The sequence below is a fragment of the Acinonyx jubatus genome, chromosome D4, assembly GCF_027475565.1.
Source record: "Acinonyx jubatus isolate Ajub_Pintada_27869175 chromosome D4, VMU_Ajub_asm_v1.0, whole genome shotgun sequence".
In the NCBI taxonomy this organism is placed as follows: Eukaryota; Metazoa; Chordata; class Mammalia; order Carnivora; family Felidae; genus Acinonyx; species Acinonyx jubatus.
This window is the reverse complement of record NC_069391.1, coordinates 91,542,035-91,569,879: the sequence shown is the minus strand read 5'-3', so window position 1 is coordinate 91,569,879 and position 27,845 is coordinate 91,542,035. Positions and strand designations below refer to the sequence as shown.

At 63.1% G+C, this 27,845-nt stretch overlaps 1 protein-coding gene across 4 annotated transcripts in view; it reads left to right on the top strand.

Annotated features, from left to right (window-relative positions):
• Positions 1-26,011, top strand: part of PHF2 (PHD finger protein 2) — an 82,934-nt gene extending 56,923 nt beyond the window's left edge. For all 4 annotated transcript variants that reach the window (XM_053205417.1, XM_053205416.1, XM_027041254.2 and 1 more), the window contains exons 4-22: positions 1,379-1,539; positions 3,469-3,610; positions 6,226-6,412; positions 7,250-7,412; positions 8,046-8,133; positions 8,497-8,603; positions 9,758-9,849; positions 10,636-10,725; positions 11,599-11,967; positions 12,899-13,018; positions 13,182-13,297; positions 14,700-14,878; positions 14,956-15,026; positions 15,743-15,903; positions 20,010-20,284; positions 21,461-21,556; positions 21,824-21,933; positions 23,166-23,517; positions 24,067-26,011. In XM_053205417.1, the coding sequence (XP_053061392.1) occupies positions 1,379-1,539; positions 3,469-3,610; positions 6,226-6,412; positions 7,250-7,412; positions 8,046-8,133; positions 8,497-8,603; positions 9,758-9,849; positions 10,636-10,725; positions 11,599-11,967; positions 12,899-13,018; positions 13,182-13,297; positions 14,700-14,878; positions 14,956-15,026; positions 15,743-15,903; positions 20,010-20,284; positions 21,461-21,556; positions 21,824-21,933; positions 23,166-23,517; positions 24,067-24,155 (2,968 nt within the window). In that variant the 3' untranslated portion in view covers positions 24,156-26,011. The remainder of the gene's footprint in view (positions 1-1,378; positions 1,540-3,468; positions 3,611-6,225; positions 6,413-7,249; positions 7,413-8,045; positions 8,134-8,496; positions 8,604-9,757; positions 9,850-10,635; positions 10,726-11,598; positions 11,968-12,898; positions 13,019-13,181; positions 13,298-14,699; positions 14,879-14,955; positions 15,027-15,742; positions 15,904-20,009; positions 20,285-21,460; positions 21,557-21,823; positions 21,934-23,165; positions 23,518-24,066) is intronic.
• Positions 26,012-27,845: the final 1,834 nt, after the last annotated feature.

Below are 27,845 nucleotides of genomic sequence, written 5' to 3'. Positions count from 1 at the left end.
CACTATCTTCCTTGGAGCCACAACCCCGTGCTCCCCTGGCTGTCCTCCACCTGCCTGGCCTCCTCTCCTGCTGACCACTCTCCCTGGGAGTTGTGGGGACTCTGCTCTCGCCCCTGGCCCTTGGAGTTTACACCTCCCCCTGGTCCCCCGCCCTGCCCAGGCTGTCTCTTGGCCGGTGGCTTCAGCCTCCCTCTGCAGCCTCTGAGCTCCTGACCCGTCCTCAGTCCAAGTCTGTCCCAAGTCAGCTGCGGATCTGTCCCCTGCACACGCCTGCTCTCCTCCAGCCCTTAGTCCCTCAGCTGTCTGCCGTCACCTCCCCTGTTCCTCCACCCTTTCGCCCACCACTGCCTCCTGGTCCGTAAGCTGAGCCTCCTCCCTGGTCACGGTGTCCAGCCTGCTCCCGCGGCAGCTCCCCGTCCGTCCACACAGCCATTGGATTGACCTCCAGCTGTTGTTGCCCTACTCAAGCTGTCCAGTGGCTCCCCAGTGCTCTCGGCACGAGGCAGAGGCCCACTGCTGGGCAGATAGGCCACCTCAGCTGCTGCGCACTCAGCCCGCTCACCCCCTACCCCCGGCTGCTGGGCTCCTTCTCCCTCCCCACCCCTGGCCACATTCTCCCCACTCCAGGGCTTGGCTGGCACCCCCCTTCTGCCCGGGACATGTGCCTCTCAATCCTGCCCCTCCAGGCCTGGACAGACTGCTCTGACGCTGACCCCTGCTGTCTTCCCCCTGAGCTCTGCTCTCAGCGGTGGGCTTACGGCCTTGCATGCTTGTCTGATGGAAGCCCATCTCCAGCGTCACCACGGGGGCTCTCCAGCTGGGCCTCAAAGGTCCCTGGTGCCCCGGGCAGTGCCCAGCACGCAGCTGGGCAAGCTGGGCAGGGGAGCCACTGACCGCAGCACCCCAGGTTGCCCTTGGACCCTGTGCTTGGCTTGTGCTTGGCTTCCAGGGAGCGGATTCTCCCTGGAAGGGGTTTGTCTCTATCTGCTGTGTCCTCAGGCCCAGCCCCAGTGCCGTGCAGGATCTAATCTCTGCACACATGGGAGGAATGTTATGGAGGGTGGGCAGGTAGGGCAAGGGGCAGGGGAGGGATCCTGCCCACGCTCTGCCTTTCTCTGCCGTGGTAGGAGGGTTGGTCTCTGTGTTTCCCCTTCCTGGGCCTCCTGGACCTTGAGGTCCAACGTCTGTGATGGATGTGGGTCCAAGCCACGTCGCTCCCCCATGACCCCTGGGCATGGTGCCGGGGACGAGCCCTCCTCCCAGGGCGTGGGAGCCCAGGTTGCACGTCTCCGGCTCTGAGGCCCTATCCAGGCCTGTCCCGGTGCTGCAGGGCCGGGATCCTGGCCGGTGTGACCTCCGACCCCCACTTTTCCCGCAGCGCGGAAGACGTGGTGGTCCGTGTGCCCGGCAGCCAGCTCACGCTGGGCTACATGGAGGAGCACGGCTTCACTGAGCCCATCCTCGTACCCAAGAAAGACGGGCTGGGCCTGGCAGTCCCAGCCCCCACCTTCTATGTCAGTGACGTCGAGAACTACGTGGGTGAGTGGCCACCCTGGAGCCTGCTCGCCTTAGGCCCTGGCTGGTCCCCGTGCTGTGTGAGCGCTGTGATTCGGGGTCTCCATGTACGTTCAGGGCACTCTTCTTAGAACCAGACCCCATGTCCCACTGAAATGACACGTGACCCTGGCCATCCCCCCAGTCAGTTATTCTGACTGCGAAGGGGCCTGTCTTGGGACCCTTTCATTCTGCCAGCTGCAAAACCCATTCTGTTGGGTGCTGATGGCGGTAATGGAGGGCCCCTGCCTTTGAGGTTTGTGCTGTGCCCCCCTCAGCCTCTCCTGGGCCAGCCTGGGGCACCCTTGGTCTGCCCCAGGACCCTTCCTCTCTGGATCCCTCCGGCTCCCGCCGGTGCTGCCCTGTCCAGCCTGTCTCCTGTCCCCTTGGCAGCAACCAGCACTGTGGGCACCCTCAGTCGGGACACCTCCGGGTGGAGGGAAGAAACCGTATGCTTGGGCATCGTCTGTGAGGCGGGGCCACACGGCCCAGACTCTGAGGCCCCAAGGTGGCTGGGGCTCGGGGGTGTGGCCCGTGCAAGAGGAGGACAGAGCCCGAGAAGGCTGGTGCCCAGGTCCCCTGTGGCAGGCAGAGAGAAGGGAGCCCCATCGGGGCCATCTGTGCCCGGCCGCAGCCCCTAGAATAACAGCTAACTAAGATCTAGTTCACGCCTGCCAGGTGCCGGGCGTCACCGGTAGCTAGTGTCATCTTGCCACAGCTGGCACCCAGGCCCTGGCTCAGCTGGCCACAGAGAGCACAGAGGGCCGGCCCCAGGCACTGCCCGCTCGACCATAGCGCTGTCTGCGGGAGCTGGAAGCAGCTTAGCCGACGGGGAGGCATGTCTTAGAGGCTTGTGTTATAAACGCTCTCCCTTCTCCTTACTCGTTTTATTATGGATGTTTTCACACACACGCACACACACCCCAAGGGAAGTAAACTCCCCTGTGCCCAGTACTGGCCACAGAACCACAAGATCTTGGCCGGCTTTCTGTGTCTGCACCCCCAAATTTAAAGCAAAGCTGTGGCACGTACATCACCTCTCCCACAGAAACCCCGGCACGGGCTCTGACAGACGATTCGACGTCATTGCAGCTGCGGGCTGCTCAGTAGCATCAGAGCCCCGCCCCAGGCGCCCCTTCCAGTCCGCTGTTTGAATCAGAGCCCAGACCAGACCTACACGCTGCGTGTGGTTTTTATGCCTCTCAGCATCTCCCCATTCCCGAGGCTGTGGGAGGGTTGGGGCTGCTGGTCCTAGAGAACGTCCCACGTGGGGGATCTGGCCAACAGTGTACCCGTGGGGTCATGTAACTCACTCCTCTGTCCCCAGTGGTTCCTGCACCACCTGGACAGACACTCAGATTCACATTCAGGGGGATGGCAGCCGCTTCGGGGCTGGGGCGCTCCTGCCCGTCAGCCTGTGGTGCCTGGCCACCTGCACAGAAGGGCCCGTCAGCCCGCAGCCCGGGTCTGAGCGGCCCCTGGGGACTGTTGGGAGGGACGAGGCCGTTAGTCCTGTGCGCCTTTCTCCCACTACTAATTAGGAGTCAGTGTGAGGAGCTCACCCTCGCCAGTTCCTTGAGGAACGGTCATCGGTGATTTTCACCCTGAACTTTTCCTCATCAACTACAGAAAACGTGGGGAAAATGTTTTTCCTTTAACTTACCAGTTTTCAGGATAATAAGTTGGCGCCCTAGAAGTGTAGGAGTTTTTGATTTTTTGATTTTTAAAATGTGTGTCCCATGTTGTTTATGTGGGGTCCCCGTCTGCCGGGCCCCCTCCCGCGGAGGCTTGCGTCTCAGCCGCCTCCCTGCACCCCCGCCTCTCAGCAGGGAGCCCACAGGGCAGCCCGGTGCGGTGCGTGGGCGGGCTGCACGCCCTGGCCCCTCACGGCCCCACCCCCTGCCCTGCCCGCAGGCCCAGAGCGGAGCGTGGACGTGACGGATGTCGCCAAGCAGAAGGACTGCAAGATGAAGCTGAAAGAGTTTGTGGACTATTACTACAGCACCAACCGCAAGCGGGTCCTCAACCTCACCAGCCTGGAGTTCTCCGACACCAGGTGAGGGCCCCCGGGCCGGGACTGCGGCTGCTGGGGGAGCCCGCACACACGAGCGAAAGCGGCATGCGGTGCTGCTCTGTTTCTCTTCTCAAGACCGGAAGTGATGCACTGTGACAAATTCAAACGGATCATAAGCAGCAAGACGCGGACTCCTCTGGCCTGCCCCCACCCTGTTCCCCAGAAAGAGCCACAGGCCACACCGCGGCATAGATTCTTCCAGAACGCACGTGCTCATGCTCGTGCATGACGTTCCTTGCGACACTGACGCTTGTGCACACACCACACCCCCACACGCTCCCACACGTGCCTGCACACGTTCACAGGTGCACTCTCCAGTGCACACTGTGGGCACAGCAGGGTCGCAGTCTGCACCTGCTCTCCCTGCGGCCCCAGCCTGAGCTCCTTGAGCCAGGCCTGCCCTGCTTGCTGCTGTTCTCAGGGTGGAGGGTCCTGCACCATGGCCGTCTGGACCTGCCTAGCCCCAGCTTCTGTGTGGTCAGGGGCTGGTCAGCCACCAGCACTGCCCCTTGTGCCATGGCCCTGCTCTCCCAGGACCACTGCTCTGCTGTGGCGTGGCCAGCGCCTGCCCTGGCCCTGCCTTTCCTGCCCCTCTGTCAGATCCTCGCTGTTCTCCAGCTGGCCCTTTGCTCGGCACAAGACCTGAGTTGTGGCTGGTTTAGTTTAAGCAAGATTTTACTTTCAGACCCTTTCCACCCTTGCCAACTTCTGAAAAGCACATGTGATAGCCAGATAGCTTGTGTGCAGAAGGGCAGGTAGGAAAAAAGAGTTACTGAAAACCGCACTGAGAAGGAGAATATAGAACTGTGCCAGGAGCCCAGACAGGATATTGTAACTGGATGCTGGGGTCTGTTTGAGCCTCCCGACAGCATAGGCGTAAAGGGAAATAGGATAGATTAGCGTATCGAGAGAAAGCTATCTCCTGCGGCTTCACAAGCAGGATTGTCCCCCAGGCTGGGTTCTGATGAGAGCATACTCAGGAGCTTGGTCTGCTGGCCAACCTGGGGGCTTCAGAGAGAGCTGCCCGCGTGGCAGAGCTGGGGAGCTGGTGCTTTGGTGTGTGGTTTCCCCTTGGGCCTCTCGGGGCCAGCCCTCTGCTGGCAGAAAATGTGTGGTGCCGCCGTTGTCCTCAGGCCCGGTCCAAGGATCACAGGGGTCGTGAACACGTCACACCAGGCCATTTGTGGGCTTGGTGCCAGGGCTGTCGAGGGGAAGAGGGTGGCTTCCACGTCATCAGTGCTGTCGGTCCCTGAAGACGCCAGCTGGGGCTGCAGGGGCCAGGCCTGATCACAGTCTGTCTGTGGCCATGTTAGGGTCTGTGGGGATCCTGCCGTGACTCACGTGTCCCCTGATCCCAGAGGCGCCTGCTGTGACAGTGACGTGTCAATTATGTGGACGTACGTCGTCACCTCTGCACTGTCACCCACGGTGGCCTCAGGTGCCTGGGGGCCATGGGACCCAGCCTGTCCACTCTGGGAGGCTGCAGGGAGCAGTGAGCCTCGGTGGCAGGAGGGCAGGCTGGCTGTGTGCTCGAGGAGCCGTCCAGCGAGGAAGTGAGGGCGTTTGTGGCCGTGGGGGGAAGTGCTCGTGTGTGGTGTGCAGAGGTCTTTTCTCCTGTGGCAGCAGGTGGCCTGGGAGCCACCGTGGGCATGGACGGTGGGGAGAGGGGCTCAGGGGACAGAGAGGAACACCAGCTTGAGACAAGCCGGAGATGTCAAGAGGGTCTGCTGCTGAGGTCTGGAGGGCGGAGTGGTGGGGCCTAGCTTGTGGTTTGTGACACGCTTGTCTGGGCCGGCACGGCCTTCCGTGTGGAGCTGTGAGGTTCTGTCCTGCCTGAGGCGGCCAGCATGTGGATGTGTCAGCGCGCAGGGCTGCTGACCTGGACGACTTTGATGCCATACTGGCATTTTTTATTAATTTTTTTAATGTTTATCTATTTTTGAGAGAGACGGAGACAGAATGGGAATTGTTTAGGGGCAGAGAGAGAGGGAGACAGGATCCAAAGCAGGCTCCAGGCTCCGAGCTGTCAGCACAGAGCCCAACGCGGGGCTCGAACTCAGGAGCTGCGAGATCATGACCTGAGCTGAAGTCAGACGCTCAACCGACTGAGCCACCCAGACGCCCCCATACTGGCATTTTAACCAGGCCAGTGACATTTAATTGAAAAGGCCGCCTTTGCCTGTCTGTGTCTTCCTTGAAGACGAGTTAGCTGGTCTGACAATGACCGATGTGGCTCCAGGCTCCGGGTCCCCTGTGGTCTGCTCTGGAGACCAGTGGCTTCTCACCAAGCGATATCCAGCAGCACCCTCATGGGCCCACCTGGGCCATCCCCTTCTGGGTCCGCAGGGAGGGGCGTTCTCTGGCCTTCCCCCTCCCCCAACTTTGGATGGAGAGACCCCGTGTTAGGCACCTGCTGTGGCTGCACCCGGCGGCCAGCTGCGATCTGCCCCTGCAAACCTTAGTTTGCTCATCTGTAAAATGGCCACACAGCCCCGGGTGGAGAACGGCTGAGGGACGTGCACCACCTTTCCCGCTGGGGGCCCGGCAGGTGCGGGGGAGCTTCCTGCCACCGATGCCCCTTCTCCTGTGTCCCCCAGGATGTCCAGCTTCGTGGAGCCGCCTGACATCGTCAAGAAGCTGTCCTGGGTGGAGACCTGCTGGCCGGACGACGCGCTGCTGGCCAAGCCCAAGGTGACCAAGTACTGCCTGATCTGCGTGAAGGACAGCTACACCGACTTCCACATCGACTCGGGGGGCGCCTCCGCCTGGTACCACGTGCTCAAGGTGGGCACACCCGCCTCCACGAGCAAGGCTGCCTGCGGTCCCCACGGCCCCCACGGGGCCAGCACCTGGCGGGGCATGGGCATGTGTTTCTCCGGTCCTCGGGAGGTGGGGGTGGGGGAGCCTCGGGGCCAGAGTGGCCCAGATGTGTTGCCTTTTTCTGGGGAAGGCTGAGGCTCATGAAGCCCACTGGAGGGGGCCTGGCGCTCTGCATTCCGGACCCCTAAGGAGGGGAGTGCGGTGCTGGGAGGGCTTCCTGGAAGAGGGGGCGAGGGAACGTGTGTGGGGGCCCACACAAGAGCGGGGAGGGCTGGGGGCCCCTGCCAGGGGACAAGGGAGATGTGAAGACAAACAGAGAAGGAGACCCCAAGTCTTGGGCTCAGGCACCGGCCCTGGGTCTCCCTGCACCTGCCTGAGCCTGACTCATGGGGCGGCGGGGCTCCTGGTCCTGGCCCTGTGGAGCGCTGAGTGTGGGGCGGGCCGGAGCCCGGCCATGGGGGCCATCCTTCCATCTGCAGCCCAGACGCAGGAGGCTCTCAGGAGTGGAGCAAGTCATGACACAGCGGGGCTGCCCCTGCCACACGTGGCATTCCCAGTGTTGCGCAAGCGTGGCGTGTGGGGTGCCCGGGCTCTGGTGCCCATAACCTTTCCACAAACAGACTCCTGAACTGCAAGGCCCATGTGGCCCCAACATCTCAGGGAAGGGACGGTGTCCCTGGGTGTCCATGGTCCCCGGGCAGTGGCCGGCTCTGCCCCCCAGCGGTGTCCCCTGCCTGTGGTGCCCCCGCCCCCCAGCGTCCTGGGCGGTGGCGGGCTCTGCCAGTGGCCTCTTGTTGGCAGGGGGAGAAGATCTTCTATCTCATCAAGCCGGCTTCGGCCAACATCTCCCTGTACGAGCGCTGGCAGTCGGCCGCGAACCACAGCGAGATGTTCTTTGCAGACCAGGTGGACAGGTGTTATAAATGCACCCTCAAGCAGGGCCAGACGCTCTTCATCCCCTCAGGTGAGCATCCGCGGGGCTGTCCGCCTTGTCCTGGGGCCCTGAGAGCCGGCCCTGAGCCCCGCGTTTTTGCTCATCTGGACAGTTCAGCCCTGAGGAGGAGGAAGGGCCTTACAGGCCTCATGCTGCTTAACCCTGAGACGTTCCTCCTTCTCCAGAAGGCCTCTTGCACGTAGCATGATGTCAATACCTAAGCAGCCGCTGCTCACATTTCCTAATTGCAGATATTTTTTCCCCCATTTTCAATCAGGATTGAATAAGGCCTCATACTCCTATTCGTTTAGGTGTTCGGAGTCCTTCCTGAGAGACCCCTTCCTCCCCTGGGTTCCCCCCTTCCTCCCGGCCACGGTGACATCCCCATGTGGCCCAGGTTCCCCTCTGAGGACGATCCGGGGACCAGCCCAGCTCTCCCAGGGCTATGGCAGCTCGGCTTGGGCCCCCCACACCCACCCCCACGCCCATGTGTGGAGGTCGGGGTGCTGGGCAGCCCGGGGCTGGGTGGGAAGCTCCTGGGCCTGGGCCTGGGCCAGGCAGGAAGTGCACTGAGCAGCCCGGCCAGCTTGGATGGGGGCACCAGGACAGGCTGGAAGGAGCCTCGAGTACCACGAAGGGCTGGCCACCTCCCTGTCTCCCCAGGCTGGATTTACGCCACGCTCACGCCTGTGGACTGCCTGGCCTTCGCGGGACATTTCCTCCACAGCCTGAGCGTGGAGATGCAGATGAGGTAGGGCCACGCCGGCCTGGGTTCCACCAGGCAGGTCCCCTGCTGCCAGGCCGGTGTGGTGGCGTCTCCCCTGAGTTCTGGGCGTGCCGTTAGCCTCTTCCTTGGGAGGTGGGCTGTGATCTCGCAGGGGCCCCTGAGCGGCCCGGTCCCTGCGTAGCCCCAGTGGCCCTGGCCCATGGAGCTCGTTCCCATGTGGTCCCCTACTCCTCCCTGCTGCGCTGGGCCCGTTGTGGAGGCTGGGGCAGCATAGCCGCGCTGTGTGGCCTTGTCACAGCTGTGACTCGTGACTCTGGCGTGGGCTCATGCTTAGTGTCGCCCCCTCAGAGCTCAGTGCTCTGGACAGTTCTTTGCTGTGGTTTCCAGAGCATATGAAGTGGAAAGGAGATTGAAACTTGGCAGCCTGACTCAGTTTCCCAACTTTGAAACTGCCTGCTGGTACATGGGAAAGCATTTGCTGGAGGCGTTTAAAGGTACGGATGTCCAGGTTGGCGTCTCTGCCTGTGGGTGGAGCACAGCCTTCGAGGGGCCTGAGCCCTGCTCTGCAGTGTGGGGCTGGGGGGTGCTGGGCAGGGTGGTTCATGCTGCTGGTGTGTGTCCCCGGGCCTGGTGTGCGCAGCCTTCTTGGCTCCTGGTGGGGCTCAGTTGGGATGTCAAGAGGCCTGAGGGTCTGCCTGGCTCCCAGCTGCCAGCCGAGGACCACTGCAGCGTCCCTGCCGTCCTAGGGGTGGGTGTGCCTGTTGGGGTCCCCGCGGAGGCTTGTGGAAAGGGGTGGGCCCCTTGGGTCCCTGCTATCCGTGGACACCCAGCTGCCTTGCACCCCAGGCCTTCAGGGTCAGTGCCTGGCTCCTACGGCCAGCTGAGACCCCTTCCTCAGGGCAGGGGCTCTGGCTCCTGTTAGACATGGGAAAGCTAAAAACTGACCTTAGTCCTGGCTGGCCAGGTTTCAATGAAATTCATCCATTGGGCCCCAAATGCAGAGCACCTCACCCTGGCAGGGGCGTGTCTAGGAGGGAGTCCAGTCCTGCCCCCGGGGGCTCATGGTAGGGAGGTGAGACGGGGGCAGTGTAGGCAGAGCCCCCCCCCCCCCGGAGACGGCCTGATGGGGGTGACCACTGACCATGGGCCCGCACGTCTGTCATGTGGTGGCTCGGAGATCAGGCCGCTCGGCCTCTGCAGCGAGCTACCCGGCCGGAGAGGGGGCATTCTGTCCCCTTCCTGGGGGCTTGCACAGCCCCCCAGGGCGTCTCTGAGACCGTGCTTGCCCTGGCCCACCACCGCAGGGACACCCCGTACCGCAGCTATGCAGGGGCAGCGTGAGGTGTGGGTGCGCCTGTGGCCCCTCACTGAGGTGGGCGGGGAGCCACGTGGAGGGGGAACACCTGGACCCTGCGGGTGGACGGTGGGGGTGGGGGGAGCGTCAGTCCTGCCCTCGCGGGGCACCTGGATTGGGTCCCCAAGGTTCCGAGAGCAACCGTTGGCAGTTGGGCAGGTGGCAGTGGGCAGAGGTCCGGCCGAACTCCGCCCCTGCCCCGCCCACCGCGTGAAGTAGCCCGCAGGCGGTGGGCGGGGAGGGGTGGGGCGGGCACAAGCCCACCAGATCAAATCCCTCTGCCTCCCCACCCAGGTTCTCACAAATCTGGGAAGCAGCTGCCCCCTCATCTAGTCCAAGGAGCTAAAATTCTCAATGGTGCTTTTAGATCATGGACGAAAAAGCAGGTAGGGAGATGTGCCCCATATGAGCGGGCAGAGGGGTGGGTCCGGGCGGGGAGCCGTTCCTCTAGTGGGAGCCAGCCTGTGAAGAGCTCACCTGTAGCGGGGTAGGGGGAGCAGTGCCCGGCCCAAGGCGCAGCGGGGGTGCCCAGGGGCCTGGAGAGTCTGCAGGGGGTAAGGTGGGTGGTGGAGATACCACGGAGTGCCCCTGAGGGGGCAGGGCGGGGTGGTGAGCTGGGATCAGCCTCTTGGCCCTGGACCCATCTAGGCATCAGCTCATCAGCTCAGAAGTGGCCTTTGCTGCGTGATGTGGGCATCCCTTTACACTGTGTCCCCACATTGTGCCCTCCACAGCAACAGACCTTTTACCCTACAAGGTGCCCCCAGCAGCACTGCCCTGTCCCGCACCCCCTGCCCCCGCCATGTCCCCCAGCAGCACTGTCTGGTGATCCCCCAGGGCTGTCCTGTATCCACATCTCTGGCTTCAAGGTCTGGAACAGTATCTGGTGTCCATCCCACCTCCCCTCAGCCACATGGCCAGGTGTAGCAGCCTTGTGCCCAGGAAGAAGGGACTGCCCACGTCCACTCTCCAGCTAGTGGTGGCCTCGGGCATGTCGTCCTTTCTGGGACTTTGTTTCTCCACCTGTGGAGTGGGGTCATGACAGAGCCTTCCCCCTGCCTGTCTGATGGGGCCTGGGTCGGAGGGCCCCTGTGGGTGGGAAGGGGTGGGGTGGCATGGCCTAGATGGCAGACAGCAGCACCCAGCCCGGGCCTGTGTGTGTTGTCCTTCAGGCTTTGGCGGAGCATGAGGACGAACTCCCAGAGCACTTCAAACCTTCCCAGCTCATCAAAGACCTCGCCAAAGAGATCCGGCTCAGCGAGGTAGGGCGGACCCCCGGAGGCCGCCGACCCTGGCAGGGGGACCCTCTGCCTGCCTTCCCTGGCCCTCCCCAGAGCTGCCCGCCAGGGACAGTGGTGTCTGAGATGGCTCCTCCCCCAGCCCTCTGGGGCAGGGTCACCGGCACAGTGCAAACTCCTAGGCACCTGTGGCTGCCTGTGACCTCCTGGCAGGAGCCCTGGGAAAACGGGATGGGGCTCCTCTGCAGCTTTCCCAAGGGGCGGGGAGGAGACTGGAGGAAGGACAGTTCCAGCCTCTGGAGACCCTGCTTGCGTGAGCCCGGACTGCCCCCAGCTTCTCTGTGCTGCAGGGTGGGACAGCAGTTCCCACCAAGGAGGCGGAGGGGTCAGGTAGCTGATGGTGTAGACGAGCGGCATCCTGTCATGTGGGTACTGTAGATGGATGTGTCACGTGATGGTGTAGACAGATGTGAGGGTGTCCTATGGATACTGTAGGACAGACACGAACATGTCTGGTAGATGGTGTAGCCAGGTGTATCCTACGGACCCTGTAGGACAGATGTGAGTGTGACCCATGGGTGGTGTAGACGGGTGTATCCTATGGACACTGTAGGACAGACGTGAGGGTGTCCCATAGGTGGTGTAGGTAGTGTATTCTACAGACTCTGTAGGACAGACGTGAGTGTGACCCGTAGGTGGTGTAGATGGGTGTATCGTATGGATGCTGTAGGACAGACGTGAGTGTGAGGTGGTGTAGATGGGTGTATCCTACGGATGCCATAGGACAGATGCAAGCATGCAGACGGATGCTCTTTTCTGCTGGGTTGTCTCCCACGGCCTGGGCTGAGGCCCTCCTGGCAGGAGGTGGTTGACCACCTCTTCTTGTCCTTGCCCCAGAATGCCTCCAAGGCCACCCGACCTGAAGTGACCCCGGCCATCTCCTCAGATGAGGTCTGTTTTGGGGACCGGGAGAAGGAGGAGCCCCCATCCCCTATTGAGGCCAGCCCTCCTCGGTCCTTCCTGGAGAAAGTGTCCAAGAAAAAGACTCCCAAAACCGTGAAGATGCCCAAACCGTCCAAAGTCCCCAAACCCCCCAAGCCTCCGAAGCCCCCAAAGCCCCCCAAGCCCCTAAAGCTCAAGGATGGGGGCAAGAAGAAAGGGAAGAAGTGCAGGGGGGCAGCCTCTCCCACCATCCCCAACCTGGACCTGCTGGAGGCCCACACCAAGGAGGCGCTTACCAAGATCGAGCCACCCAAGAAAGGCAAGGTGGGTGGTCTCACCCTCCCGTCAGAGGGTCCACAGACACCTCAGAGGCTGGCCTGCGGCCCAGAACCAGGGCTGCCGTGTCCTTGTACTAGGGGCCGGGGGCAGGTGGGCTGTGCCCAACGAGCTTGGCGCAGTGGGGACAGAGCCTCCCAGTGAAGGCAGTGGTGTCTGTGCTGGGACGGGGGTCCCACACGGGGTCACGCGGGGGGACAAGCTGGCTGAGTCTTCTCTGGGACCTGAAGGTGGGCCAGGCACCCACGAGAGCAGTGGGGGCGGGGGCGGGTAGAAGGGGGACTGGCGATGTGAGCAGTTACTTGAGGGGCCTGAGCCCCCATAATCAGTGAGAGAGGCAGGCCTGGCCCTGACCAGTGTAACCAGAGGGCCTTAGGCGTGGGCTTCAGGGACCATGAGACACTGAGACCCGGCCCCACTGAGTGATCTCCTGCTAGTGGGAGGCTGATACCCCTTCTCAGGGAATCACTGACAACCAGGGCCAGTGTCACAGGGCTCCAGTGGGGCACATTGGTTTTCCTTTCCTTGAGGCAGAGAGGGTGGATGAATGAACAAATGAACAGGTGGATGGATGGCAGGAAGAGGGAGGGAGGGCATGGGGGGGAGGGTACATGAATGGGTGGATAGGTGGGTGGATAGATGGGGTGGTGGGTGGGTGGGCGGATGGATGGATGGATGGTTACGATGGTGGGTGGGTGGGTGGATGGGTGGATGGAGGGGATGGGATGGTGGGTGAATGGGGTGGATGGATGGATGATGAGTGGATAGATGGGGTGAGTGGTTGGGTAGCTGAGCTGCTGCACGTGAGCCAGCAGGAGGCAGGGGCTCTGTGCCGTGTGGCTCTCACTTTGCCCTGTAGCCTCAGAGATCCTTGACCCTCTCCAGTGTCCACTGCTGGGTCATGACTGCTATTTTCTAGGCCACAAAGGGTGTCCTGAGTGTGCCCAACAAGGAGGTGATCAGTTCACAGAATGATGTGGAGAGGCTGGAAATCCGAGAACAAACTAAGAGCAAGTCAGAAGCCAAGTGGAAGTACAAGGTGAGGAGTGTGTGCGCACGTTTGCACACACGTGAGCCCAGGCACTACAGAGAATGGGGCTCCTGGATGATGTGGTCCGAGGGAGGAGGCCGGCCAGTCCCCACACCTCCGCCCACTGGCTGCCTGCACGCAGCCCAGTGACAGCCCTGGGTTTGCTTTTCAGAACAGCAAACCCGACTCCCTGCTGAAGATGGAGGAGGAGCAGAAGCTGGAGAAGTCTCCTCTCTCAGGAAACAAGGACACCAAGTTCTCGTTTTCTTTCAACAAGAGACTGCTGGGGTACGTGCACACTCAGCCTGCAGGGGCAGGCGCACACGCTTGCACACAGCACACGCACAGAAACGCACCCCACATCACACAGGCTCGTACACGCTACACACACACCCCACATGCACACACACGACCTCCTGGAGGGGTCCCCGGGTGAGCCCCCCCCCCCTTCCAGAGCTGGCTGACATCACCAGGCAGAACCTTTCCCCACCTCCCAACCTGATAGCTCTGGTGGGTGGAGAGGGGCCAGCTGGTGTGTGCTTGCAGAGGGGAGAGCGTGACTGGGTGGCCTCCAGCCCAGTTGCTGCCCTGGGCTGGCACAGAACACGTAGGGTGGGTCAGGGTCCTGGCCTCGGGGCTCAGAGGCCTGTGTGAACCCATCGTTCTCAAATGTGCCCCAAATTATGGCTGTGATGGAGGCTGTGGAGGATAGAAGTGCAGGGCTTGTGGGGCCCGAGAAATCGGGAGGGCTTCCTGGCGGAGGTGGCACTGAGCTGAGAGGCAGGAAGGGTGTGTGTGGGAGTGGGCATGTCGGTGTTCCAGACGGCGGAAGGGGTCTGTGTCTGCTGAGCAGCTTGGCAGCCGAGAAGCCCCTTGTCAGCCAGGGTCCCACGCGCAGTTGCTCGCTGAGTCTGAGGTTGGGGTGGGCGCCCCCGGCTGGGAAGCAGTACATCCCAGTGGGATTGGGGCCAGTTTTCTGCCATGGGCTTCAGTTTCCTTATTGCAGGTGGTGGGGAAGCAGGGCGGGGCGACGTCCAGCGCCGTGCAGAGCCTGGCCCGACATCCCGTTAGTCCCAAGACCTCTAGACAGTGTGCCGAGACTGCTCAGTGAGCAGGGGCCTGGGTCTGGTCTGGGTGGTCTTGGGGCCCAGAGGCCTGTGGGGAAGGGCCTGTCGCCTGGACCTCGTGGCCCTGAGCACATGCCTGATTGTCTGAAGCTCGGTTGCTGGGCGCTGAAGCTTTGGAAATGGAGAAGGCAGCGGTGGATGGGACTGTGTGCATGCACACGTGTGCGTGGACACCATATCGCAACTGTGTGTGCATGCCGGTGTGCACATCCAGCAGGGCTCCCTGCCGCCTGGTGTGTATGCTTCAGATGCTGGCAGTTGGAGCTGCCCTGTGGGGAGCAGCGGAAGGCCCAGCCCTGGCTTGCTGTCCCCGTTGCTGGACGCGTCGGAGCCCCGCCTCACCCGAGTTGAATGATAGCTTTTAGAACATTGTGTCTGCACCGCAGTCGGAATTAATTTTTCCAACACAGCTCCACGGGGACCCCAGGCCGTGGATGCTGGCTGCCTCTGAAATCGAGCTGGGATCAGAGCCTCGGGGGGGCGGGGGGAGCACACCCTCCAACAGCTGGAGGACGGGCCGGCCGCTGTCCCATGGTACTGACCGGCCCGCGTGTGCGCCGCAGCTCCAAGGCCCTGAAGCCGCAGCCTGGCCCCGGCGTGTTTGGGGCCGTGCAGAGCTTCAAGGAGGACAAGCCCCAGCCCGTGCGGGACGAGTACGAGTATGTGTCCGATGATGGGGAGCTCAAGATTGACGAGTTCCCCATCAGGAGGAAGCGGAGTGCCCCCAAGAGAGACTTGTCCTGTGAGTGAGGGCGCAGGGGGTGGGGGGCGGCTGTGCTCCCGTGGCCTCTGCCAGACGCATCTCCGCTGTGCTTTCAGTCTTACTGGACGGGAAGGAGCCGCTGCCCACGCCCGTTACGAAGCCAAAGCTGGACTCGGCACTCTACAAGGTGTGTCTGCCCCGGGTCCCCGGGAGGCCAGGCCACACGCCCATCCCTGTCTCTGGCCGTCCTGCTTCGCAGGGGACGTGGCTCATCTTCATGCTCCCGGGCGTTTCCATGAGGGTTGGCCTGGGTTCTGGAGTGGGGCCACGTGCCATAGGACCCACAGGGAGGGATGAACGCAGGGGTGGGACTCAAGGAAGGTCTTCGGGTCTCTGTGGGTGGCTGTGCCACCATGAAGATGATGAATGGTGGGGGGAGCGGGGCCAGGCCTGCCGGGGGTCCTACACCGTGGTCGGGGGGTGGTTAAGTTAGGCTGCGTCCAGCCCAGGACACGGTGGCTGTTCGCAAGGAGGCCAGGGGTCCCCAGAGCTACCTGCCAGTGGCTGTTAACTGGGGCTCTGCGTGTGGGTCCGTGCTCCCACCGGCTCCCTGCCCACCCACACGGGCTCTCCTCCCATCTGTTGTCAGTACCGGCGCTCCTGTGGAAGGCTCCGTGAAGCAGGGTTTCCTGGGGAAATAGGGCAGCCTTCCGGGACAGGCCCCTGGGGCCCAACAGAAAGCTCTGGGGTCTAGCCGTTTTGTGTGTGTCTGGCCAACAGGCCCCGCAGTGCTTGTTCTAAGGGCCGGCTCTTGAAAGGCTGGGAGAAACCTGTTTGTGGCCAGAGGGAGACAATAGCTGTCCCTCAAGCCCTGTCTGATCCGTGGCTCTATCCCCGCGGCAGAGTGACGAGTCCTCTGATGAGGGCTCGCTGCACATCGACACAGACACCAAGCCTGCCCGCAACGCCAAAGTGAAGAAAGACAGCGGGGGCTCAGCCGCGGGCATCCTGGACCTGCTGCAGGCCAGTGAGGAGGTTGGAGCGCTCGAGTACAACCCCAACAGGTAGGCCTGCAGGGCACACGTGGGCTCTCTGGGCCTACGTCCCAGAGGTAGGCTGGCCAGGGAGGTGAGTGGGCGCTGGCCTGCTGTTCTCGAAGGTCTGTGGAGCCCCTGAGTAAGGGCACGGAGCTCCCCCCCGACCCTGCCACAGTCTTGGACACCTGCACTCAGAGGAGGCTGAGCGGCTGCCCTCCTTGGGGGAATGCGGAGAACCAGGGCTGGGCTGGGCTCCTGGCTGGGAGGTCTAGCAGTCTCTATCTAGACGCTTCCCAAATGCTGTGAAGGTAATGTAGGAAATTTTCCATGGCCTGTGCCCAGCCTCCGGGTCAAGGGCACCTGGTGTCTCTGGGACCCAGGGCTTCAGAGACCTCACCCTGCAGGGAGAGAGAAGGTCGTTTCAGAGCCTGGGGACAGGAGAGACGTGCCCTGGGAGGGGCCACACCTGCCAGGTCCCCAGATGACCGCACCCATCCGGGGGCACGTGCAGACCCACGCAAATTGCCGTTCACCACTGTGTGCAAACAGACATGCACTTGCCTGGCAGGGTTGGGAGCCCACTTGCGGCTGTGGGGGCCCCTGGATGCCGAGATTCCTCCTGCCCAGGCCTGCTAGGCCCCAGACCTGCGATCTGAGAGACACGGATTAACCCCTCTGGGCTCGTTTCTCTGGTGATGGTCCCAGCTGAATTCTCTGCCCATCCAACTAATTTTGTTTTTAAGCATTGTGGTCATTTTTTGCTCACGTGGAATTGCCACAAGTACCACAGACAGATAACCAAGGGGTCAGGGCCTCCCACCTGGGAGTTTGTCCCCTGCCCATCCCCACGACAGCAGCACGTTCCGGCGGCCCAGGAGACACTGAGGCAGCACAAGTGGCGGAGGCCAGAGCAGAATCCCTGTCCTGCCCGATGACAGAGCTTGGTGGGGGCCCGGGACGGTGGGCTGTGCTGGGCGGTGACATCCAGGCAGGAAGGGCTGGGCCTGAGGAAGGCAGGGCGCACATATCGCAGTCCCAACGCTGCATGAGCTGTGGGGAGGCCGCAGGGCCCCCAGGAAGCGCATTAGGCTGCGATCGGAGAGGATTCTGGCTAAGTCACTTGGCTGTGTTTTCTTTCACGAATCACGGTGTTTTGTGCAATACTGTGTTCACAGGCAGCTTGTAGGTGCTTTCTCTCGGCGTGTGGCTGGCAGTGTCTGCTGCCCTTTGGGGTATGCGTTTCCTGCTTGGCATTAAGTGGTTTCTGTACACGCACAGATATGAGTCCCTCACGACAGAAATGCCCTGTGGCCTTTGCTATGGCGGGACCCTGGCCTGAGGCTTTGCCAGGAGAAATCTGGCTGTGACCCCCTTTCCAGGAGGGCACTGGCCCCACGCGGCCTTGGGGTGCCCTTCTTCCGGAAAGAACCCTGGCTGGCTGATGCTTGGACTCTGGAGGGAGGGCTGCCGGTCCGAGGTGCACCGCTAACTGCCCTGCACACACACACGTGTGCCCCCACACACGTGTGCCCTCACACCCACCCGCACATGCACACGTGCCTGCCAGGCCCACCCGGACCGCCTGCTGCAGGCAGTCCCTCTCCCCAGTCTCCCATTTGGAGAGCGGGTCAGTTTTTGATGGTCCATTTGCTCTGTTTTAAGTATTTGCTGCTGGGAAAAAACAGCTGGAAAAAAAATGGAGGGAAATATGTTAATTTCTTGTGGATGGTTTGCTTAGCATTTACCGCTGGGGATTGGGGGGAGGATTCTGGTATGATAATTGGAGGATTAAGAGATGAGTTTCCATGTGCACTGGCTAGACTTTGCTCCTTGGTGCGCCCGCCCTGCGTGGACTGACCGCTGGCCCGGGCAGCATGCAGCCCTGGGCTCCACAGGCCTCCCTCCTGGGTGCAGCAGAGCTGGGCTGGGACCACGCCAGTTCCCCAGGGGAAGCTCCCGGTGGGTGTCCTGCCCCCCTGCCCTCCTGTCCCTGTGGGAAGCCTGGTGTCTGCCCAGCCTTGAGGCTGCGTGAGGGGGCCCAGAGCTTTGGGACGGGGCCGGACAGGGCCACATCCATGCCCCAGAGAGCCTGGTGCAGAGGGTGACGGGCCAGCCATTGGCTCCTGTTGTCTCCCCTGCAGGTCGGGGGTCTGTGCTGCTCAGAGACCACCGGTGACCGTGGCACAGCCGTGGTATACTGTGTGCTCCTGGTTAGGTCTGGACAAGCCTTTGCCTGTGCAGTGTGGACAGGGCAGAGGGTCCAGGAGCTCCCGATTCTGACCATCCGACTTGATTTTCCTATCGTTTTGGCTTTGGAACTGCAGTCCTGTTTGGTTGCAGCAGAAGCCAGGACATTGTGGTCCAGGCTATCTGGGGCAGAGCCCGAGAGGCGGTATTTGTGGGGATGCTGCTTGGAGAGCCCTCCCCGGCCCCCTCCTCCCTGCTCCGGACAGAGTCCCTGGCCTAGAGCCCAGCAGTGACCCAGCAGGACTACGTGTGTCCAAGCTTGTCTCACTGGGCCCCTGGGACCTGCAGGGACGCTCTGTGTCTGTTCTCCCTGGGGGCCGGCTGTATCTCCCCCAGCCTGCCGGCCCTCCGTTTGAGAAGTTCTCACTTTTGAGCTGGGACTTGTGGCTCCTTCTCGTTATAATGGTCTTACTACTAAATGTGTTTCCAACACTTCTGGAAGATGGGGTGGGGGTGGGGGCAGCATGAGAGAGGACGAGGCAGAGCCCCCAGCAGGGCCTGTGTGGACTGACACCCTGGGTGCTGCTTTGGGGTCACAGTAGCCTCGAGTGGGTCCATCCCCCAGGGCACATGGGGCAGGCAGGAGAAGCATGGATGTCAGACACCAGGGCTGGACCCTGCAGCCGCTGCCCAGGCCTTCTGGGTCTGTGATGGGGAGGAGGGCTAAGGCTAAGCGCCTGTGGCTTCCCCACCCCATTCGGGACTCCTGGTCCTGTCTCCCAGGGAGGGTCAGCTCAGGAGTGCCTGACACAGTGGCTGGGGGCCCACAGGTCAGGGTGGGCTGTCCTGTCCCACGGGGGTGAGGCCAAGGGCCAGAAACGGCCCCTGAAGGGAGATGCCTGCTGGGCCAGGCCCACTGGGAGTTTCCTGGGCTGGGTGTTGGGTGCCTTGCAGGGAGATGTGGAGGGTTGACCAGGGTGAGCTGTCTGTCCTGGTGCAGATAGGCTAGGGGGCGGAGCGGGGCGGGGGGGCGGGGGGGGGCTGGCTGCAAGGAGGCATGGGCTGGGGCAGGGGCAGGAAAGCAGGCCTGGCGGGGGGGTGGGACATGGAGCTGAGGTCCCTGAGAAGGCCCAGACAGACCCCATGCGGGGGTCTGCGGGGACGGGGAGGAGAGCACAGCACCTGGAGGAGCCCAGGCCTTGGCGGTGAGAGCTGTCCCCATCCAGCCTCGTCCAGGCCTCTGTTCTGTTGGGGGGGGGGGGGAGGGGGGCTGCCACCCACCCCTCCCAGAGCCCAGGCCAGCGGAGGACGCAGCGTCAGTCAGCAGCACAGCCTCACTGGGTATCTGGAGGGAGGGGAGTCAGTTCAGCTGGGAGGAGGTGATGGCGGAGGGGGTGGGGCAAGCGAAGAGAATGTGGCAAGGGGGCTCGGCACTGCCCAGAGCCGGAGGGTGACAGGTGCCCGGATCAGGTCAGCAGAAGGTGGTGTTGGGAAAGCTGCCTGAGGGGGCGGCTGTGCGGAGCCGAGCTCAGGCCGGGCCGAGGTGTGGCCAGCAGGTAAAGAGCAGGTGGGAGAGAGCAGGCGCGATCAGAGGCCGGTACAGGCCCGTCCATCTGCCACCCTTCTCTCTCTGCCCCCTTCTGCTCCCTCTCTCCTCCTGTGTCCCCTCACCGTGCCCTCTCTGACCCTGCAGCGTGTGGGGGCAGAGAGCTGGAGAAGGGGGTGGTTGGCTCTTTCAGAGAGGGAGTCATCAGCTACTCCTGTGCTCCACCCTGTGCCCTGTGCCACTGGGGGGTGGGGGCTACGTGGGCTGTGGACCATGGCCTATGGACTCCTTGCTGTGGGCTGAGTGCTGTGGGACGTGGGCCACCGGTCATAAGCCGTGGGCTCAGTGCTGTGGGCCGCGGCCTGTGGGCTGAGCGCCGCCTTTCTCTCTGTGTCTCCAGCCAGCCCCCAGCCTCCCCCAGCACGCAGGAAGCAATTCAGGGAATGCTGTCCATGGCCAACCTGCAGGCCTCTGACTCCTGCCTGCAGACCACGTGGGGCGCCGGCCAGGCCAAGGGCAGCTCGCTGGTGGCTCACGGTGCCCGGAAGAATGGGGGTGGTGGCAAGGGCGCCGGCAAGCGACTGCTGAAGAGGGCAGCGAAGAACAGCGTGGACCTGGATGATTACGAGGAGGAGCAGGACCATCTGGATGCCTGCTTCAAGGACTCAGACTATGGTGAGGCCCTGGGGGTGCGGGTGGGTGCCAGCAGTGCCCCCGGGCTTCTGCTCATGCCGGGAGCTGGGCCGTCTTCAGGAGACAGGAAAGTCGGTCTCAGAAGCATATGGTCGCCACCCAGAAAGAGCCCCTCCCTGGCCCGTAGCCCACAGAGTCTCTCCGTCTGTGTGCGTCACGTCCTGGGCACAGACCTTCCTTCTCGTGTGCTCTGCCGTGGCTGCCTCACGTGTTGGCCCCTTCCAGCCACTCTCGGCCGCCTGCTGGCTTCTGCCTCTCAGCCACCACGGACGCTGCTGCTGGGAACGTTAGTGCAGGGGTGCCGTGTGGCCACGTTTGCAGTGCCTCTGGCGTGGACCTGGGACGGGGCGTTGCTGGGTTGGAGGTCCACGGCTGTTCTGCCCTCTGAGGACTAACCCCGCCCGCTACCCCCTCTGCGGCCACACTGTGGCATGCTCACAGACATGTTGAGACCACGGCCGTCCCGTCTGTCTCTGTGTGGGTCACAACACTGAGGCCCAGAGTGGCCCACATCCAAGGTGGGCAGTGAGCAGGGGGCCTTAGGGCATGACCCTCCCCCCCGGCCCTCCAGGCCCTGCTCTCGAGGCTCCGGGCAGCTCTGGGGAGCTGCTGTTGGCCGCAGGGGAGGGCTCAGGAGTGAGGACCTGCCTCCACACCTTGGCCTGCCCCCCTGGGGATGTCTGGGGCCCAGGGGTGTGCTACCCTAGTGATGCGGGGTCTGCCTTCGGCACGGTCCCCATGGCCCAAGGGCCTCAACTCCCCCCTCCTGCCCCTGGAGAACCCTCCCGAGGGGAGGTTGGCCCTGCCCTGTCGGGTGGACACCTGCGGGCCTGGATGTGGGGCCTGCCCTATTCTGACAGACTGACAGCAGTGAGCGCTGTGGTGGGGGCACCCGGGAATCCCCCCAGAGCTGCTGTGCGGGACTTCCTCATCAAAGACTCGCTGGGGCAGGCCTGGGAGCTCTTGTCTGGCCAGTCCCTGCCCTTGCTGTGCCTCAGGGGGCCTGGGCTGGATGGCTCCCAGGGGACTTGTGCCCTTGCACAAGTGCGCACTTGTGCGCGTGTGTGTGGCAGCCATGACAGGAGGGACAGTGCTCTGCAGCTTGAAGTCCCCCGCTCTCAGCAGGGGCTCAGCCTCCCCCCCCACTCCACCTCCTAGTTTACCCCTCCCTGGAGTCTGATGAGGACAGTCCGGTCTTCAAGTCCCGGTCCAAGAAGAGGAAGGGCTCGGACGACGCCCCCTACAGCCCCACAGGTAGTGCAGGAGCCGGGGTTGGGGGACTGACTGCGGGGGGCCGGCCCCTCACCTACATTGTCTGGATGAGCAGCCCTAGGGGGGGGTGTCTCTGCACCTGGCCTGGGGTGGGGGTCTGAGTCCACCTTCCGTGTGGCCCGTGCCTGCTGTCACCTGTCTTGCTGGCGTGGGGCCCCTCCCTGAGTTGTAAGGTGTTGGACACAGACTGACGCAGGGGTGCACAGGCGTAGGTGGCCACTCGAAGCAGGCTGACGTTCTCTCCTGCAGCGAGGGTCGGCCCATCGGTGCCAAGGCAGGACAGGCCTGTGCGTGAGGGCACCAGAGTGGCCTCCATCGAGACTGGGCTGGCAGCTGCCGCAGCCAAGCTGTCCCAGCAGGTGAGACGGGCCCTGCCTGGGCTCAGCTCCCCAGATGCCTCTGCTCCTCACCCCAGCCCCCTGCCCAGGCCTCTGCTCCCCCCCAGCGTCCTGCCAAGGCCTCTGCTCCCCCCCTAGCCCCGTGCCCAGGCCTCTGTTCCCCCCAGCCCTGTGCCCAGGCCTCTGCTCCCCCCTAGCCCCCTGCCAAGGCCTCTGCTCCCCACTAGCCCCGTGCCCAGGCCTCTGCTCCCCCCAGCCCCGTGCCCAGGCCTCTGCTCCCCCGCCCCAGCCCCAGCCCCTGCCCAGGCCTCTGCTCCCCCCAAGCCCCCTGCCCAGGCCTCTGCTCCCCCCAAGCCCCCTGCCCAGGCCTCTGCTCCCCACCCCAGCCCTGTGCCCAGATCTCTGCTCCAACCCCAGCCCTGTGCCCAGGCCTCTGCTCCCCACCGCTGCCCCCTGCCCAGGCCTCTGCTCCCCCCACAGCCCCCTGCCCAGGCCTCTGCTACCCCCCAGCCCTGTGCCCAGGCCTCTGCCCCCACCCCAGCCCCTTGCCCAGGCCTCTGCTCTCCCCCTCCCAGCCCTGTGCCCAGACCTCTGCCCCCACCCCAGTCCCTTGCCCAGGCCTCTGCTCTCCCCAGCCCCCTGTCCAGGCCTCTGCTCCCTACCCCCCCAGCCCCCTGCCCAGACCTCTGCTCCCCCAGCCCCCTGCCCAGGCCTCTGCTCCCCACCCCAGCCCTGTGCCCAGGCCTCTGCTCCCCCACCCCTGCCCCCTTCCCAGGCCTCTGTCCACCCCCAGCCCCCTGCCCGGGCCTCTGCTCCTCCCCCCAGCCCCCTGCCCAAACTGCCCAGTCTGGGAGCTGTCTCAGGCTTGGGGACATTTGAGTCTTGCTGATCCCTGTTCACAAGTTTCTGGGAGTGAAGGGGGTTGGGGAGGGGGGTACTGATGGCGCATTCCCCCCCTCGGCCAGGAGTCAGGCTATGGGTGGAGGAATGGGGCAGGGGGCACGTCCACTGCAGCTGAGTGGTGGTGCCACCTTCCATGTGTCCCCATGTCCAGGGCAGCTCACCCGCACGGGGGCAACGGTGGTCCCTGCACGGGTCCCGGTGCTGCTCGGGTTCACGGTGGGGGGGCGTGGGGCTAGGTGTGGACCCAGCCAGGTCTCCTGGGGGCCAGCTGACCCAACGCCAGGGGAGTGGCCTCACACAAGAGGGACCAGCCCCTGTGTCTGAGGCCCGGCCGCATGCTTTGTCCAAAGGAGGAGCAAAAGAGCAGGAAGAAGAAGAGCACCAAAAGGAAGCTGGCCCCCAACACCCCCTCGCCCTCCGCCTCCGCCTCTGCCTCTGCCAGCACCACCCCGGCCTCCGCCACCCCGGCCTCCGCCACCCCGGCCTCCGCCAGCACGGCCAGCAGCCAGGCCTCGCAGGAAGGCAGCTCGCCCGAGCCCCCGCCTGAATCACACAGCAGCAGCCTGGCGGACCACGAGTACACTGCGGCCGGAGCCTTTGCAGGGGCCCAGGCCAGCCGCGCCTCCCAGCCCATGGCCCCCGGGGTCTTCCTCGCGCAGAGGCGGCCCTCCGCGTCATCCCCCAACAATACTGCCGCCAAAGGTACCGCGCCCGCGTGCCCTCAGACTGCACGCTAGAGGACCACAGGTCCCCTCTGTCCCCAGGTGGCCACATCTACAGCCACATGCTCGGCCAGGGCCCCTCACAGTGCGAAAGCTGCTCCTGCCCGCCTTGGCTTTGGGGCCCAGCTTAGAGCTGGGTGTCGTCGGCAGTGTGCCGAGGGGCCCAGGGTGATCCAGGCTCCCTGGGTGGTTTGGGGGCAGGACGGCTGGCTGCGTCCCCAGGTCCCCACTCTCACCCCCAGACCCCCGATCTGCCTGCACCCTGGCCCCCAGGCCCAGCTGGCTGTGGACAGGAGTGTGGCTCCCGCCGCCAGGAGGAGGGCTAGGCCTCACTCCCTTGTGGTGCCGTCCCCCCACCCTCATCCCACAGCCTCGCAGCAGGGCACTTTGGTGACCACTGGTGGGTCCGCGGAGTCTGGAGCCCCGGGGCTCAGGCCCGCAGGCCTGTCTTACAGAGAAGATGGGGGCTCCAGGAGGGGAGGTCCCTCCCGAGCTCTCACACCCGCCACTTTTGTGTCTCTGGCTGCAGGAAAACGTACAAAAAAGGGCATGGCCACCGCCAAGCAGAGGCTTGGGAAAATTTTGAAAATTCATCGGAATGGAAAACTACTCCTTTAAAGTTTGGAAAGCCAGGATCCTTCCGCTCCGCTCAGGACCCCCGGAGCCCCGCTAGAACATCCGCCCCCAGGAGGGTGGCCGCGCTGCCTCACCCCAGGGAGGGCCTGGCCCCCTCCCGGCCACCACTCCCCCCCCACACGAGCATCTGTTGCTTCAGCAGGCGGAGCTCACCAACGTGGACAGATGTCCTTTCTCAAGTTGCTTAGAGTGACCAGTTCCCGAAACTCGGCCCTGCCCACGTGAGGACCATTCCAGTTTCAGGACAGCCTCCAGGCACCCCTGAGTGTGGGTGTGATTGCAGGGCCTCCGCAGCTCTGCTGGGAGCATGAGTCCTTCGAGGAAGGAGGAGTGAGCCAACGCTCACCAGGCCCAGAGTCTGAGCTGGCCACAGGCTGGTAGCCTCCAGAGGCTTAAAAAAGGCAAAGAACACTAGAGAGGAAGAGGAGGAGAAAATGGGATCTTGTGTGCCCCCCTACTCTTCCTGAGTGATTCTCAGTCCAGAGAGCGTTCGGCCCGGCCAGGAGAGGGGCCTCTATGCTCCGTGGCCGGCAGGTGGCGGGCCGGATGGTGGATGTCGTGCCCTGACCTGCCGGGGCGTTTGTCGGGATGCTGGGGCCGGCGGCAGGGTCTGTGTTAGTGGGTGGGGGCGCTATCGTGGGGTCCCCCTGGAAGGGTCGGGCCCAGCCACGACCTAGGGCCTGGGAGCCCAGGCTAAGCCATGTGGGCGGGCCCCGTCCAGCCCCACCGGCTACACTCGGAGAAGCACTTGTCAGCCGAGGCACCTGCCTGGCGGGGCTGACGGCGGCTGGGCGGCCCAGGGACGCAGGGCCCGCACTTCTGTCTTGTCACCTGTCGGTGTTTGGTGTCGAGGCCACGGGCGGACCCCGGACCGCACGTCCTCCGCCCAGTGACATGGAGGGGCTGGATTTGTTTCTCAGGCAATCCTGTATTTTAATTTTAGATGTATCTCCTGAAGCATATTTTTCATAGAATGTAGCGTGTAAATAGCTTTTTAAATAACTTCTTTTTTATAAGAGTAAAAGTATCTTTAGGAATTTCTTTCTAGAGAGTCCTTCATTAACATTTATACGAGTTTTTTGCCGAGTCTGATGAGCAGTTGGGTTTCCAATGCTTCTCCTCTCCTTCTTTCTTTCTACTGTTATCGTCGGTATTCTTTCTTTCTCTTAGGAACTAAGGTATTGCCTGAAAAACAAGTGATGTCTGTGCAGCCTTATATCTGTCTTTACAGAAGCAAACCGCACGCACGAGACCTGTTCCAGACGCGATCAGAGAGGGGTCTTCAACTCGAATACCAGCTCTTTCTTTCCTTCTTGTTGGCGAAGGGGGTGGGGACGCCGCTATTTTACTAGCACCTTGTGAAGTGTTTCTGTGTTTTGTGATGCTGTAATTTATTAATGTTTGTAGCTTTTTATATTTGTACATTTCTTATGAGCTTTGTTTATACGCCCGTCCCAGGGCGCTGTGTCCATGCGCAGAAGTGGCCCGCGCTGCGAGTGGGGGGGGGGGGGGTGCGGCCCCGCCCCCAGGCTGGCGGGCAAGGTCGCCGCCGGGCCCCGGCGGAGCCGCCCTGGCGTCTGCGAGGTTTCCTTTCCCGTCCTTGTTGAACATTTATATAATCTAACCCGGCCATCAAGCTGTTCTCTTTCTCTCTCTCTTTTATTTTTTAAAGTTTATTATTATTGTTTGGCAACATGTACATTTCTAACAAAGTTTACCGTGGCTATTAAAGTGTTTTATTTCCCGATTCATATTACTCTTGTATCGAGTCCATGAGGTCTAAGGCAGCTTAGATCAAAGTTTTAAAAGAGTAAAAATATTTCAGGTTTTGTACAGAACCATGTCTGTGTCATTTCCTGCTCATCCGCGGGAGGGGAGCGCGCGGGAGAGCGGGGCTGGGGCGAGGGTGGGCAGGCAGGCCAGGCGGGGCGGCCAGCCTTCTCCTCGGAAAGCCTTTGGATTGCCCGCGGAAAGCCAGAGTGCCCCAAGCCACGGCCCCGATCACCCCCCCCCCCCCCCGGAGCCTCTAGAACCACGTACAGTTCACAGGTGAACGGTTCAGCTGAGTCAGTGAGCCCAGGGCCCGCACCCTGGGGTGTCAGCATGTGGGATCTGAGAGTTATTCACAACAGGTCCTGCCTGGACCCCCTCCACATGCACAGCGCAGGGCAGCTGAGGAGGGAGGGCATGGGCAGCTGCAGAAAAACCAGCCGCTGCTCTGGGAGAGGTGCCTGCGCCCACCCCCACCCCCGCACCTGCTGAGTATCCCTGGGCCCGTCATGAGGCATGGTGGAGGGGACGGTGGGTGGTCCTTGTGCACCCACTTCCCAGATGGCCGTGGCCCAGGGCATCGGCTTCCCAGGTAGCTGAGCAGCTGCCTGTGGATGTGCCCACCAGGCCACTGTGACCACACAGCTGAACACGCATCGGTGGGTGGCAGTGTGTTCAGGTGACGTGTTGGTGCCATTTGCCACGGGGCATAGAAATGCAATGCACAGCGTCCTCATCCCCCTCTCTGAGCTTTGGTTTCCTCCACCCTGTTGGGTGCCCAGCGTGCACATCCTCTGTCCCGCTCAGTGGCTGAGTGCCTCTGGGGCCTCAGCTGAGCTAAGGGAGGCTGGGGGTGGGGGCTACGGGTCCCCACCCTGCCTGGAAGGTACTGCCACCAAATGATGCCCCGGGTCAGGCCAGGGCTGCCCCTCCGCCGGGCCCGTGCATGTGACGTTCTCCCAGAGCTGCCCCAAAGCCCAGTCCCCTCCATCAGATCCCACAAGAGATAGTGGCCTTGGCACACCCCTCCGGCCAGGCCGACCCCCTGCTTGCGCTGTCCCATCCCTGCCCATATCCAGCCCAATTCTTCCCTGTGGCTCCCCCGGGGGTACCCGCAGCCACCAGGTACCTGTGCCCAACCCTGTCCTTCAGGCCTCACTCTGGAGCCCCACCAAACCCAGATTGGTGGGTCCTGAGCTCACATCCTGGAGGCTGGGCCGTCCGGGCACTCCTCAGGTCCCCCCACCTTTGTGGGGCTCTCGGGACTGGACCTTCAGAGGTCGTCTGGGGGCTGGGGCCCGGGCGTGCCCTGTGCCCTCACTGTGGCCCCGACAGCCTGTGTGAGGCATCCCCACGAGGTCCCTGCCCGGCCATGTCTGTGCGCGGGCTCGGGACGTGCGTCTCTGGGTAGGCCAGGCGGGCCCGTGCCGGGGGGCCTCCTCAGGTCGTCTCCCCTTCTCTGTGGGAGGCCAACAGCCCCACGCTGGTAAGCTGGGAGGGCGGGGCCCCAGTGAGCCCCCAGTACAGCCTGCAGATAGCCCGTGGGCCCCTTGGGGGCCAGCGGCTGGGCTCCTGGGTTCCCCCCACCCCAGGAGGGCCTCCCTGGAGATAGCTGCTTGACTGCAGAACACTTTGCTAGAGCAACGGGCGAGCTGCACGTCAGGCCTCTGCGACGCTGAGCCGTTTGTTACTGCTGTCTGACAGGCACAGGCGGCGCACCGAACACTAAGTTACACACGCTGCTCCCTAACTAGTTTTCCCAAAGTTCAGCTGGATCCCATGGTCACAAACTGAACACCTGCTGTGTGCTGGTTGCTGTGCTGAGAACCTTCCGGAGCCGTCATGAAGGCCGACCAGAAGCCCATTTTACTGAGGAGGTCACCGCGTTTGGAGGAGGGACCC